Source organism: Wyeomyia smithii, chromosome 2 (assembly GCF_029784165.1).
Source record: "Wyeomyia smithii strain HCP4-BCI-WySm-NY-G18 chromosome 2, ASM2978416v1, whole genome shotgun sequence".
Classification (NCBI taxonomy): Eukaryota; Metazoa; Arthropoda; class Insecta; order Diptera; family Culicidae; genus Wyeomyia; species Wyeomyia smithii.
The window spans coordinates 264,186,939-264,201,343 of record NC_073695.1 but is presented as its reverse complement, the minus strand read 5'-3'; the positions used below and the strand labels follow the sequence as shown (position 1 = coordinate 264,201,343).

Genomic DNA, 14,405 nt, shown 5'->3' with positions numbered 1-14,405 from the left:
TTAACGTGAAAGAGTGTTTGCAGAAAAGGTTGTTACCCATGGTTAAGCAGCATAACAATCCTCCAATCTTTTGGCCCGATCGTGCTTCCTGCCATTACTCTAAGGATGCACTAGGGTGGTATAAAACAAATAATGTCACATGTGTCTCAAAGGAGATGAATCCTCCAAACTGCCCTGAAATTCGCCCTATTGAAACTTTTTGGGCTTTGACCAAGGCAAAGCTGAGGAAATATGTCAACCCAGCGGACAATGTTGAAAAAAATAAAAAAGATTGGCTTAAAGTGGTAAAAATGGTCGGAGAACACACTGTGCAAAAGCTTATGAGTAGTGTTAAGAGAAAAGTTAGAGAACTCGCGTATCCTACGAAAAATAATCCCAACTTGAATTGAAACTGGAAAGAAAACACTTATTACCGTAAAACGGGGCGAATGGAAACAGTGGGGCGAATAGAAACAAAACTTCCGAACTCGAAAAATGCGATTTTAAGTCTTCGATTACATTTTAAAACCATGCAAAAAATATTTTCTTAGATAGTTCAATAGTAAACAAGTCCTGCAAACCCATTTTTGGGTTAGCAGCACTACTGTCGGTTTGCTTAAAAAAATGCAAAATGGGGGTTCAAATTCTGAACGTTACCGAGTACCAAAAAACTTTGTCTGTGGAAGCCAATCTGCTTCACTTAGAACTTGTTCGTGTGATATACTGGGTCGGTAGTTAAGCATTTCAAGTTTTTACGCTGAATTAGGGATTGCCGTAAGGTATTCATCACCACGTTACCTATGTTTCATGGAAAACTCGCGGTTCTCAGAATAACGGGGCGAATAGAAACAACGCCGTAGCGGCTATTTTTTGAACCAAAACAAGTAGATTTGAGAAATGCTATAATGTTTTATAAGTAAAATGATGTGGAACATGTTTTGTACATTTTCAGCCCATGGTAAGGACTTACCAACAAAAAAGTCCAAAAACGTAAAAAAACTGTTTTTTTGTCAAGCGGTTACGAAATATAGAATCAACTACTCGGATAAATCGGGTGTTACATTTAGACTTCAATCCAGTAGACAACCACGATAGTTTCAAAAAACGTGATGAAAGTCTGATTTATCTGCTGCATGATGCTCGACATGGCCTAACCTCAGAGATATGAATCAAGGTTTCAGTTCCACCAAGACAAAATGTTCCCGGATGTCGTGTCCTAGATGAAACACCGGAAGATGCCAGACCTGTGAAAATGCTTGACCCAACCCGAGTCCTTCTGTTCCTAATAAGGACTCTAATAGAACATATTCATTAATAAGATAACAAACATGAAGTAATAAACCGAACATTTCCACTATTTTGATATTTTATATCGTTTTCTTGCCTCTCATATCAATAAATATGATGCAATTGTTCTGTTTTCTTCAAATTAAAACTAGAATTTTCTATCAGAACAAGGAAAACGTATTTTATTGGCGAGTGTTTCTATTCGCCCCATTGCGGGGTGAATAGAAACATGCAACATTTTTTTCAATAAAACAATGAATTACTTATTTTATCAAAATGGACGTTACACCTTTAATAAAGGGAGGCAAAACCCATGTTTTAAAACTTTTATATTCATTCTATACATTATAGTATTTTTTGTACACTGCGAGATATATCGCAGACTGTTTCTCGCCCCGTTCTACGGTATCTATATTTCAAAATAAAATGACTCAAAAAATCCTGTATTTTTTGTTTTATTCAAGAAAGAAGATGTATTTATAATTTTCGGAACAGTCTATACTTCTGCCAAAATTTTTTACCTCTTAAAATTTTCAATCTTCTTCATCTTCTTCCTCCTCTTTCCTTAAGCTACCAAAAACTTTTGCTGGAACAGCTTGCTTCCGCACCGGCATTTTCTTGCTAATGTCCTCTTCATCATCTCCGCCATCGCCATCTTCAGCTTCTTCGTCACCCTCCTCATCGTCGTCCTCTTCGTGAATGTCAATCTCATCCGGATTGACCACTTTATCAGCCTTTTTACTTCCACCTTGTGTTTCACCACGAACAAACATAATATTGCCGCCACTGGCGCCAACGGCCGCGATCGCCCGAGCCGATGTCTCTGCTGCCTTCGCTTCCAATGCTCTCATCGCATCGGCCGGTTGATCGGAGCCCGCTCCGGTAACGGACGAATTAATCAACGTAGCGGACATCATATTGATCTGCGTATTGTACGTGGCCTGAATGGAGCGCTTAATTCGCAACATCTCCCGCATCGTGTCCTCATTGCCGTGTCGAATTTCGAACTCTTTCCATGTTTGCCAAAACTCCGCTGTGATGCGGGGATCGCACATTTGACTACAATGTGCGTAGATAGCTCTGGCTCGGTCGATTTCACCCAACTTGGTTTCCATCTCGGCAAACAACATGCACATTTGGCGCGATTGCGCCTCCGGGAGAGATTCGATTGCTTTCTCGTAGATTTGGCGCGTTCGTGGAATACCGTAGATTTCTGCCGCTTTCTTAATATATAGATTGAACATCGCGAAGGCTTCATCCTCTTTAACAGCTGTTGTGGCTCGCTCGTAAACCGCCATCGCATGGCGTGCCAAGCCATGATCTTCCTCTAGTTTCGCGTATAAAAGATACAGATTTTTCGCCAGCTCAGGTGGACATCCATCGAGGCATTGTTCGAAGAGGTCCCGAGCACGTTCCAATTTCTGTCCGCCATATCGACGGAGAAACTTCGTCAGATACGTGTTCCATATGTCATAGACATTGGGCCACTTGAACAGCGAGATGCCTTTCTCGTAAGCTTTGAATGCCTCTTCGAAGTAATTGTGTTCCTCCAGAAACAGACCGTAGTTAATGATGATCTGCGGGGTGCAAATCTTCAGGTCTATAATGCGATCGTACACCTGTTTACAGGTTTGAAAAGTACCGAATGATTCCTCCAGATCGGCATACATCGACCACAGCTTGAGCGACTTGTAGACACGCATTTGAACCGTTTCCGTATCATCATGATACGCAACTTTTCGTTTCGGCATAGCCGTAGCCCTTTGCATGATTTTTAGAGCATCTTCAAAATTCTCCGAGCGAATCTCCATTTCTGCCCACTCGCACCAAACGCTGGCCAGTTCATCGACCTTTAGATAGTCGACCTGCACTGCCTTCTCGAATACGATTCGAGCATCAGCCAGCTGTTTGTTTTTCTCGTAAAATTTAGCGAATTCTACCCAAAGGGTGTACAACTTTCCAACCGCAAGTTTTGGCTGAACAGTATGAACGGCCTCTGTGTAGGTATTGATAACCTCATGCGGTTTTCCTTCGTACAACTCAACTCGTTTGTGCCATTCGGCAACGTTGTGTGGATTTTGCCGTAGCAGAACACTATTCAATAGAAGCAACCTTCTTTCCATCAGATACTCAAATCGTGCCATACGCAATTCAACGTCGATTTCGTCATCCTCAGTAGGTGTCGGATTTTTGGCCATCTCTTCCATTACCTTACTCAAACTGAGCTCTTCAAACTGAGCATACGCATCGAAAACCTGGCTGAAATCACGAACTGTGGTGACCGTCTGAATCGCTTCCTCATATATATCTCGCGCTCGATCAAACAAACCGCTCCGAACGTAATAATCAGCTAACGAATTCCACAGATGCCCTAGCTGGTCCGTGTATCTTCTCAAACCTCCGCGTATAATTGCATCCACATTCAGCGAGTGTACTTTATCTGGATTTTTGGAAATCAATTCGCACAATTCATTCCACAGTTGGTGGTTTGATTTACCATGTTTCGAAACGAAGTTCTCATTGTCCACTATACTGGCCAGCTGCTGTGCAGCTTCATCTAAATGCCCAATCGAAACCAAAAATTCTACATACTCTTCAGCATCTTCCGGGCAAAGCTTCAAATACCGACGCCACACCCGCACAGCCGTCTCCGGAATATCGAACTTTCCCAGAAACGCCAGGTATAGCGGCCAAATACGCTGGTGTTGGGTAATGGGCAGTGCCCGCAGGGCACGATCAAAAACTTGCCGTGTGCGAGTGATCTGGCACAGACCGGTCATAAAAGAGCAATAGTCCATCCAGATTCGGGGCATCTTGTGCATGAAAACTAGCGCTCTCTCGAACGCATTATTCACCTCCTCGTACTCCGGATCGGTAATGCATTTGCCCTTCACCTGCCGGCGCAGCGTTTTCAAATAGTTGTACCACAGCTTGTAGGAGCCGGGCAGTTCCTTGAGGGCACGCTCGAATACCGTATTTATGACAAACTTTGGTGCGTTTCGTTTGTGCTCTACGTAGCGCATCCAGTGCTTGACCGAGTAGGCGTTCCGAAGGATTTCCTCCTCGTACGGTAGGTCCTCTTCATTCTGGAAAAGAGAAACGATCCAGGAAATAACGTAAAACCGATACGAACAAATTAGAATTTTGCAGATACTTACGAAAAACACTTCCGCTAAATTAACCTCCGATGACATCGGCATTTTAGTATCTTTTGCTCTTAGCAATCGATTTTATAACTCTGTCCTTTACTTATTTTATGATGGAAAAAATTGTACGAGCAACCGCGCTAAAACGTTTGTGTGCCATGCCAAAGTTGCGGTAAACATAAATTGTTTTGACAACTTCCTTCATAATAGAGGATTTCTCAAAATAAAAAACACTCAATTTTAAGAGCGTTAGCATCAATCACTGGCATTATTTTTATATTTTTATTAGCGGCGGTGTTATAGAAAAAGATGCAGAAAAAAAAACCAGTAAAATATTTAAATTTTCTTTACAGATCGCTAAAAAGTGTGAAATTGTCCATAAGAGTGTGCTTTTGAATTGAATTATTTTAGTGGCTTCGGTGCACTAATTTACCTTTCGCGCATTTTTTTGCAGTAGACACCAGCACAGTTCAACGTAAAAGCGCACTTTAAGCAGTGTCTTCGCACTTTTGAGGGGTTCAGTTAGCGCTGAAATGTGTAATATTCTTTTGCAATTCGATTTCATTTTATTTTTAACAATTTTGGCAACAATAATGAATAGTTTTTAATACAATTTTAAAACTTTATAGAAATATGTTAAACGAAGTTTGATAGTTTATGCCCACACATTGTTGATGTTGAGATTTCACACGGTTCTTATTCACGTAATTTCGTGTAAAAAACTTCTAGAAAAAAATCCATAAATATAAAAAGCTTGGTATATACACTTCAGTATTAATGAGACGTCCAAAATTGTATTGAGCCACCTAAGTTAGATTCTGAATAGTTTTAAAAATAGTTGTTTGAAATTAAAAAAATAAAACAACTTATTCATTGAGATTAGAAGAAAAAGCTTGGCCTTAAAAGAAACAGGACAGAACAGAAAAAAATAGAACAGAACGTAATTAATTTGTATTGAAAGAAAATATTTGTCAACAGCATCAATATTTCAATATAGTAAAATCAAAAACTGATCTCGATGCTAGTTTAACAAGCCAGTCGTCACTCGTCGTATGTTTGGATCCCGACTTGGAAGAGACTGTTAGCGCTTAGATGCTTAGCGCTAGCCTCTAATTGTCCTGTAAACCGCGGAGATGGTCAGGATCCAAAATAATGAATGAATCGTAAAAACAATATTAAAGGGGTTAGTGCGTAAGTGCACAAACGCAGGCCTAACGTAGGACTACGAAAGCTAGACAAATAGTAGCATATACGTTTTTCTGGGAATAACGTGCATAATGGTAAGATTTAGCAGGAAAATGCCAGCTGGCAAATTTCGCACAGTACAAATGAAAATAACTCTCTATAATTGGGTAGTTTAGCTATTCACGGATTCCTGATTCATATTTTTTTTAAAATTTTATACCATTGACCTTCGATTTCTCAATAAAGAACGAAAATCGCTCTGAATCGTTTGGTACATGGGTTATTGCAGTGATTTCGAGCAGTTTTAATTTGTGATAGGACATTTTCGAAAATCACGTTATGCTTAGAAAATGCAGCTCTTTCAGATGATGTAAAAAATGATCTAGCTACGCAACCCAATTGAACAACAAGGAATTTTCAATCACTCCGAAATAATTTCCACTGATCATCCCAAGTTTTTTTTAAATAACGACAATTTACTGATTGCTGCTAACGGTCCTCGTCAGCTGTTCGCTGTCAACAAAAAGTGTTCTTCAGAAAACTGTCAAACTGGCCAGAGGAAAATTGTAATTTTTTTCAGCTTTGTTTCAATACTGCATTGCAAATAAAAAGTTATTTTCAACTCCCACTACAGGTGTTTGTGAATTCAAGCGATTTTCGTGTGCTTTCTAGAAATATGGCTTCGATAAATGATCTACCGAACGAAATTTTAGAGTTTATATTCAGTTTGCTTCCTCCGTACCAGGATCTCGAACAATGTGCCTCAGTTTGCAAGCGATGGATCGCCCTAGCCAACAGTGAGTGGACATGAACTTGGTACATCGTTGCTGAAAACCGATAATTACATCACTGATCATTGCAGATGTACGAATACGGAAGAAAGCTTGCCTACAGAAAGGACTCATGGATTTCAACCTTTGCTGGCGGCAGGAGGTGCTGAGTGGACAGAACCCTAGCATTGCTGCCCGTTTCGCTCATGCGAGCTCGTTGCATCGCAATTCTATGTACGTTTTCGGGGGAGCTTCGTCATACGATACAACTTTCAACGATTTATGGCGCTTCGATTTGAGCAGAAGGGAGTGGATCCGACCGATTTCGATGGGCACTTATCCATCCCCTAAAGCTGGAGCCTCGCTGGTTTGTTACGGCGATTTGTTGGTGCTATTCGGTGGCTGGAGGCACTCGTATACGCCTTTTCAGATGTGTACCCTTTTCGATGAACTCCATGTATATAACGTTACAGATAATAGGTACATTTTATTCTCATTTTACTATTTGAAAAAACAATAGAATCTCAAATTTCGTTTCAGATGGACAATACATAATTTGGCCTTCGGTCCACCTCCTATGACTGGCCATTCTGCCACGGTGCACGATAACAAGATGATTGTCTTTGGTGGTTACCAGAAAACGATGGAAAACATTGGAACAACAAACGACATCTGGGTGTTGGATTTGGAAAAATTAATGTGGAAAAGGCCAACGGTATCCGAGCAGAAGCCACCGGCACGATACGGTCAATTTCAAATGGCTATCGGAAAGGACTACATCCTAGTACTAGGCGGCACGGGAGGAGTTAACAGGATTTTCAACGACGCCTGGCTGTTGGATATGCGATCGGATGTCTGGCGCTGGAGAAATGTTCAAGTCAAAAACAAAAAGAGTACCGTTACACATAACTGGAGCTATCCAGCATGTAACGTTGGATCGAAGATAATTGTGCTGGGCCCAACGTCACCGAACGACTTTCAAATAATCCGTCAACATAGACCAACCAATCACGGTCTACACCCTCCAAATCTAGGAAGACCAAGACCCGGAGGAAATCCTGCCGACCGTCCCAGGGTTGCTGGCAATGAACCAAACATTCCCCCTCGTCAAAATCCCGTTCGTTCTCCACCCCCTCCACCACCACCGGCACCTATTATGCCAACGGCTCCCCGGGCACGAACACCTTCTCCTACAGGTGTGCTTCGTCAGCCAATCGACCCTCAACCTGGCCCTTCCGGAATATCCAATCCTAGCCCACCGTCTCAGGCACCTCAAGCTGGTCCTTCTAGACCGCTTCCTGCTATTAGAAGTCCCATCTATCATCGGCAACAATTAGATGACGATCATTTGCTACCCAAACGGTTCAACCAAACTCCACCGGAGCATGGCCACATGGCAATGGCTGCCTTCAGTGTACGGCCAGCAAATCAGCCTGCTCTGCAAGCTTCTCGTGAGCGACAGCTGGAAAGGCTTCGTAAAATGGAGGAAAAAATTTCGGCCATGCGACGGATCAAGGAACAAGAACAGCGCGAACAGGAGCAAGCAGCAGCTGCGGCGGCCGCAGCCGTTGCCAAGGCAGCAGCTGCTGCCGCGCAGGAGTCATCGGTCACTCCCAAAAGAATAAAACGCAACGGATTAGCAATTTATGTCTGCGATATTTCCCAGTTGCTGGCTAACGATGGTAAAGCTCCCGTTATCGAGTGGCAGGAGCAGAAAAACAGCGGTCTCATCGCAGGGGCACCTGATCATTTTACATTCTCTACCATGGTTAGCGGAACCGGAGAGCTGATCGTGTTTGGTGGATTAAACAAAAACCCAAAATCGGAAAGTTCAAGTGTAACCAATATAGTGCACTTTTTAACAGTTCCAACCGCGGTCGTGTAGGAGCAAGATGTACATATAAATTAAATAACGTTCACGTAGTCATAAATAATGTTGCTAGGCTTAGCAATTTTTGGTTTAAAATTCAATCTCTGGTAATCGAAAAATATTATTCAAATTATTAAGCTGATGTTCACGCGTTGATTTCCAATAAAAAAAAACCTCGCTGTCAAAAAATTGCTATTTTTCCGTTTATTTGACCAATGATGTATGCCCTAAATTAGTAATCTTACACTGTTTCTAAATATCGATTCCCTCCTGCTGAATCAAAATGGTTTTGATTTTCTGCAGCAACTCTTTTTTCACTGTGTCTGGGATTAAGGCTCGAGCTTTCGGCGTAACCTGCTGCACCAGAGAGTCACAATTGATGGTACCATCCATGTCCTTGATGGCATCGCGGCACAGCAATCGTACCTGGTCACTCCAGCCGCAGGCATTCAACCGTAGCCGCAGCAGATCTTTCAGTCTAATTGAAGTTTGGTTACTATTGAGTACCACCATTGATTTTACAATTTTTTGACTTACTTCGTGCGATCTCCTTGCAGGATTGTTGTCTGGTCTACACTTTTGGTGAAAGTCATCGTTTTTGACTCAGTTTGTTTGCTACTATTTTCTAATAAAAAGTTACTATTTACGGATATTCTTGGATCAAAGAACGAATTTGACAACAACTGCTGTTCTCTTCTGTTGATGATTTGTAGCTTTGTAGTAGGTAGTGGAAAGTTTTAATTTTGATGTTCTTTTCTTTATGCCGCTGCTTGTGCTTTTGTATATACGGTATTTACTACGAATCTGGGTGAATTCACCCGTATCGTACATGAGCCACATGAAGGAGACCTGGGTGAATTCACCTAACTGATTCTTATAGGATTCTTACCTATCAAAAATGAATTATTTCGATGAAATGAAATGTTTCGTGAAAAAATTCAGCTCTGTTCAGCGCATCTAAAGTCAGTGGCCGGAATAAGAAACACAGTGAGGATTATACTGGTCGACAAAAAATAAAAAAAGTGCATTCCAGAGGCTCAAACCGGAAAAAATAAAAGATTATTGCTATTCAACCATTCCTATGAATGGTTCTTGGTCACGGATGAAAAGTTTATTCAAAACCGAGTTTAAAACATGCAATAGGTGTCCAACTGAATATTTGTCCCGCTACTCAAAACGTAGCATAAAAAGCGTTGTTTTTATATTCCCCAACCCGTGGCACTAACGCATTGGTTCTTAAATAGGCCTTAAGTATTAACCGTTATGTACTCGGAAATTTTAACACACGTAAGTACTCGGCAGGGTACCTGGGTTGGGTACCCACCAACGTCTTGACCGATTCTTGATCTTGACCAGTCAAAAGATTGGAAAATTTGTCTCTTTTTTAGTATAAGTGACATGAATAGCAATTCGTTTCCATATGTTTCCTGTAAATCCGGATCTCCGGGGCCAGGTTCAAGATCCAAGGCAAATTTTAACAAATGATATTGTTATCGAAATTCATGAAATCACTACAATAACAATAACTCCAAACTGTAAATCATCGCAGCTCGTTGCTTCGAATTTTTATCACTTTTTACCTTTTTTGGTCGATTATGTTTAGCAGCTTCTTCCGATTCATGATCACGAATGAAAAATTTATTCAGAAATGAGTCAACAACCCAATTATGTTTGTCAATGCCTTTTATTAGCCACTGAATATTGTTTCTTGAACATGGCAAAGTTTTGATTTAGTTCTAATTGATTTACTGTGATATTTAAATTCAACATGTCTATTGCGTGTGTGTCTAGCGCGTTATAGACATACACACACGCGCTAAACACACACGTGCTGTACACACACGCTATAGACATGCACACACGCTGTAGATATGCACACACGTTATATAGCTAGCCACGCACGCTATAACTAGCCACACACGCTAAAGACATGCACACACACTATATAGCTAGCCACGCACGCTCCAGACATACTTTAGCTAGCCACACACGCTATAGACATACACACGCTATAAAGCTAGCCACACACGCAATAGGCATACTTTAGCTAGCCACACACGGTATAGACATAGACACACACGCTGTAGACATGCATACACGCTATATAGCTAGCCACGCACCCTTGTTTTATTTTGCTTGAGGCCCAAATACACACACGGCGTAATGACGCCTTCTCTATACAAAATAGAAGGCGGGATAGCGATCACGCCTTCTATTTTGTATGGAGAAGGTGTCATTGCGCCGTGTGTGAACCTAGGCCTTTATTTCACATGAACATGTCCCTCCGCAGTGCAAAAGTTATTTAAGCGAGCACCAAGGAAAATTTCAATACACCTTTTCACGTACGAATGTGTTAGTGCAACTAGTTGAGAAAAATACTGTTTTGTTTGCAATGCTATGTTTTTAGCAGCTGGACAAATATTCGGTTGAACAGTCATTATATGTTTCAAACTTGTTTCTGAATTAGCAATGGGCGATCTTTGAAAAAAAAAATCGATTCTCCTGCATCGATAAATCAAAATTCATAAAATCGATTCATAAGAAAACCGAGTCTGGAAAATCGATTCAACAAAAAATCGATTTTTGTTCGGTATAAGCTTTTTACGACCTTATTTGACTATATTCATGGAGATTTTGTTTTGTTTGCGTTTTCTGGTTTATAAATCATGTTCAACGAGTTTTCGTTCACAACATCTACTAACGATACGGCTTTTTTAGTTTATTGCCATCTTCTTTAACCGCGTGTACTCTTTTGGCGGTTTTTTTCTACTAAGAGTTTTCTTTGTCGCTCATCCCATAGACCATTTCACGAGACGTTTGTGAACTTGATTCATGAACGAAATTTTGACAGAAAGTTTGGAACCGCTGACATAATGCACGTGAAAGCATCATCAACATCAGCAGGATCCGTGACACCTGTCAGTTCGTGAAATGGTCTATTGTTCCGGATGCACTAAGAGCAATCCAAACCTGTATAATTGGGTTGTTTAGCTGTTCACGGATTTCCGATTTTTATATATCATCCAAACGAGTGTAACTTTCTAAGTAAAACGTGATTTTTTAAAACTTTATATCATTTTCCTTCGGTTTTTAAGAAAAAAACAAAAAATCGCTCTAAATTGCTACAATGACAGTTGGTAGTTGGGCGATCTGTCATTGTAACGGTTTCGAGCAAATTTCAAGCAGTTTCATATCGTGATTTAAAAAGCGAAGGACAATGATATAATTTTTTTTAAATCACGTTTTACTCAGAATTCAGATCTTTCAGATGATAGAAAAAACTGATATAGCTGAACAACCCAATTCATAAAAAAATCGGAGCATCCGCAGCACAAACAAAGTGCACTTGCAGAGGTAGCAAATATGAAATAATGTTGGCTAATATCCAAAATGGTAAATTCAATATCCAATGCAATGCAAAATTTCAGCTCAATAGGAATTCAGGAGTATTTGGTCTAAATTTTACTTTCTTGACTTCTGAAGAAAAGCACAGTTTGTAATAGTTTTTTTTTGTGCCAAATGGTCGGCGTGCGACCAGACCGAGCCAAGCGACATTTTCTTGAAAATTGAGTTATTAGCACCAGTGGATGTGCAAACTGATAATCTATGTTCCATTAAAGAATGAAATCATTTGAACAGTTCATAGGCGTGTTATAGTAAAAAATCACTGTTGCACTCTGTAAAAAGAACGAAATTGCGTTCGACCAGAGTGAACCATAAACACAGACAAGTTAGCTTTTAAATCACAAACAATCACTTTATTTAGATACCTCTAAATAAAGTGATTGTTTATGATTTAAAAGCTAACTTTGCGATTTATTTTAATCAGTAACTGATTTCTCCGCTTCGGACAGCTCGTTAATACGACTGTCATCAGAATTAGATAAATAAACTGCCAGGTGGTTTTCGTAGAGCCGAATTTCGTTTCAATGGTCACATCACTTTTTTTCAAGATCTTGTTGAGCCAGACCGAACCAAGTGCATTTTATTTCCATTTGATATTTTTCAAATAATATTAAATTTTTTCTTGTAACAAACGTCAGGACTGGGTTAATATACGGTAAATCAATAAAATTAGACAATACCCGCTTCAAAATACCAGAGCATTTCATATTGATACTAACTTAATACTTAACACTTGGTGCGCTTTCGCACCAGGAAATAGAGCAACAGAAATGAAGCTTTGCTTGTCTATCAACTGTATAATTTTTGATACAGATTGGACTGAGAGATAAAGCAGCGTTGATATCTATGTATTACGTTTGACTAGTGAGAAAAATTAGCTTGTTTAATAGTCAAGTTGATATGTTGCAGTAAATAGGTTTGACCAGACCGAACTGAAGACCATTTTTTAAAATTTTTGTTCGACCAGAGTGAACTGAGTGCATAGGTGTCAAAAATAAAAACCAAATATTTTATCAATTATTGCTATTTTTCGTGTATTTATGATAAAAGGACATTCATTAAGCCCTGTTCATTACATGTTTGCATTGAATTAATGATAAGTTCAAACACGATTATTTTATAGGTGGTCAAACTTTAAATGCTAATTACTCAAAACAATGTGTTTGGCGCTTGGCTCGGTCTGGTCGCACGCCGACCAAATGTCTTATGCCTTGTTCACACTATAGCAGATATCACGTGATATCGCGTATCTTGAAACATACATACATCTAGTTTTCACGGAAAATTTGGAGTATGGAGTGATTGGAGTCAAGATGAGCAATATTACATCATGTGAACGGGTTATTAGAAATGTATAGAACGTCGAGGTCGGGTGTTATCCAAAAAATCGAAATTTTGCTAACTGTTCGTGAGGGCGAAACATTGAACACTACTTCTAAATAAAACTGTCAGAGCCCATTGCCACCCCAGTATACACCAATCAGTTAGTAATGATTGTATACAATATATGTCAAACTTTCGAGGCGGTCTTGTGGTCGGTAGTTTATATTCAGTTCGAGGTGCAAACTTGTCTCGTCGTTCTTTTCATCCTCGCTAGGGATGGGCGAACAGCTCACGAGCCGTTCATATGAACCGGTTCTTAGAAAAGAGCGAAATAACGAACAGCTCACGAAAAAGAACCACGGTTCTTTGGGCGCAGCAGAACTGTTTGGTTCGCGTGAACCCCGAAGTTTACCGAGACAACACGAACTGTCAACGCTCGTGAATCATTGTGAACCATGAGTCAGTTCAGAGCCGCTCTCGCAAAAGAGCCGTTTCACCCACCCCTAAAGGGCTATTCCCACTGCTTCCGTTCAGGGACCGGGCCGGGACCGGGCTCGTCCGGGACTTTTCATGCATTCACACTGCGCCGTGCTTGAACCGTGCCCGCGCTGCGCTCTGGCTGAGAAATGTTGGTGTGTATATGTGAAAGAACGTCTTTCTCTTTTTTTCATACCGCAGCTCACTCCGCGCGAAATATGTCACTACAACATACACGCATCCACCCGAGTGCCTTCCGTGCACTCTCCGGCCAACACAAAGTATCGCCGGCAACGATAGTTTTTCTCTCGCACTGCGGCAGCACGACGGCAACTCAACGCTGCCCCGGTCTGGGCACGGCGCGTCGGTGTGAATGCGTTCATAAGAACGCACGCAATCAATCTCAAACGAGCCCGGACGACACGCGGAACAGCCACGGCCCGGTCCCGTCCCGGTCCCGGAACGGAAGCAGTGGGAATAGCCCTTAAACCTTGATATATTTCACAACCCATGCGTATTAGCAAAATTTCATACGGGTTTGTCTATTGATGTCGCGTTTACAAAGGCAAAAAAATGGTTACTGCGTTAAAAATACTGGAGGGACTAAATTTGGCTGCGGATCGTTCTTTTCCAGCTCGACGACAAGGTTATCCAGCTTCCCTGACCTACAGAAAACGTCAAAATGGGCAGCGTGCCCTATCCGTCATTACCGTTCGTGGAAAGCTGGATATTCTGGAACCTTGTGGGGGTGGTGACATACTCATGAAAAAAGTTGTCATGGACAATTGTTTGAACCAACAAAAACAATCAAAATGCGTTTTGCTCGGTTTCATGTCTATTGAACTTTAGCCCATTCTTCAACTATGGTCATCCCGGTAAAAAATTGACACATTTTTCAGATCAGTGTCCGAGTTCCGAGCACACACTTCTTCGGAGAGAAGAAAAAATTTTTGTATACTATTA

The 14,405-nt window shown here is 40.9% G+C and overlaps 3 protein-coding genes across 3 annotated transcripts; 1 reads left to right on the top strand and 2 right to left on the bottom strand.

Moving 5' to 3' along the window:
• Positions 1-1,595: 1,595 nt before the first annotated feature.
• Positions 1,596-4,582, bottom strand: LOC129721833 (pre-mRNA-splicing factor syf1 homolog). The gene is made up of 2 exons (XM_055674873.1): positions 4,425-4,582; positions 1,596-4,352 (listed from the first exon to the last, which is right to left on the bottom strand). Exons 1-2 carry the CDS (start codon positions 4,464-4,466, stop codon positions 1,800-1,802), a joined length of 2,595 nt encoding a protein of 864 aa, XP_055530848.1. The 5' UTR covers positions 4,467-4,582; the 3' UTR covers positions 1,596-1,799.
• Positions 4,583-6,123: 1,541 nt separating this feature from the next.
• On the top strand, positions 6,124-8,420 carry LOC129721696 (F-box only protein 42). Its single transcript, XM_055674573.1, has 4 exons — positions 6,124-6,163; positions 6,232-6,394; positions 6,460-6,847; positions 6,908-8,420. Exons 2-4 carry the CDS (start codon positions 6,274-6,276, stop codon positions 8,250-8,252), a joined length of 1,854 nt encoding a protein of 617 aa, XP_055530548.1. The 5' UTR covers positions 6,124-6,163; positions 6,232-6,273; the 3' UTR covers positions 8,253-8,420.
• On the bottom strand, positions 8,419-9,091 carry LOC129721697 (enhancer of yellow 2 transcription factor). Its single transcript, XM_055674574.1, has 2 exons — positions 8,775-9,091; positions 8,419-8,715 (listed from the first exon to the last, which is right to left on the bottom strand). Exons 1-2 carry the CDS (start codon positions 8,828-8,830, stop codon positions 8,490-8,492), a joined length of 282 nt encoding a protein of 93 aa, XP_055530549.1. The 5' UTR covers positions 8,831-9,091; the 3' UTR covers positions 8,419-8,489.
• Positions 9,092-14,405: the final 5,314 nt, after the last annotated feature.

What these genes read in the sequence shown, in the direction of transcription:
- LOC129721833 (XM_055674873.1), bottom strand. Translation starts at nt 4,466, where the DNA reads ATGCCGATGTCATCGGAGGTTAATTTAGCGGAAGTGTTTTTC. An exon ending in ATTTAGCGGAAGTGTTTTTC is followed by an intron (nt 4,353 to 4,424) that starts GTAAGTATCTGC and finishes TCTCTTTTCCAG; the next exon opens with AATGAAGAGGACCTACCGTA.
- LOC129721696 (XM_055674573.1), top strand. Translation starts at nt 6,274, where the DNA reads ATGGCTTCGATAAATGATCTACCGAACGAAATTTTAGAGTTTATATTC. An exon ending in ATGGATCGCCCTAGCCAACA is followed by an intron (nt 6,395 to 6,459) that starts GTGAGTGGACAT and finishes TGATCATTGCAG; the next exon opens with ATGTACGAATACGGAAGAAA. An exon ending in TATAACGTTACAGATAATAG is followed by an intron (nt 6,848 to 6,907) that starts GTACATTTTATT and finishes ATTTCGTTTCAG; the next exon opens with ATGGACAATACATAATTTGG.
- LOC129721697 (XM_055674574.1), bottom strand. Translation starts at nt 8,830, where the DNA reads ATGACTTTCACCAAAAGTGTAGACCAGACAACAATCCTGCAAGGAGAT. An exon ending in CTGCAAGGAGATCGCACGAA is followed by an intron (nt 8,716 to 8,774) that starts GTAAGTCAAAAA and finishes AACTTCAATTAG; the next exon opens with ACTGAAAGATCTGCTGCGGC.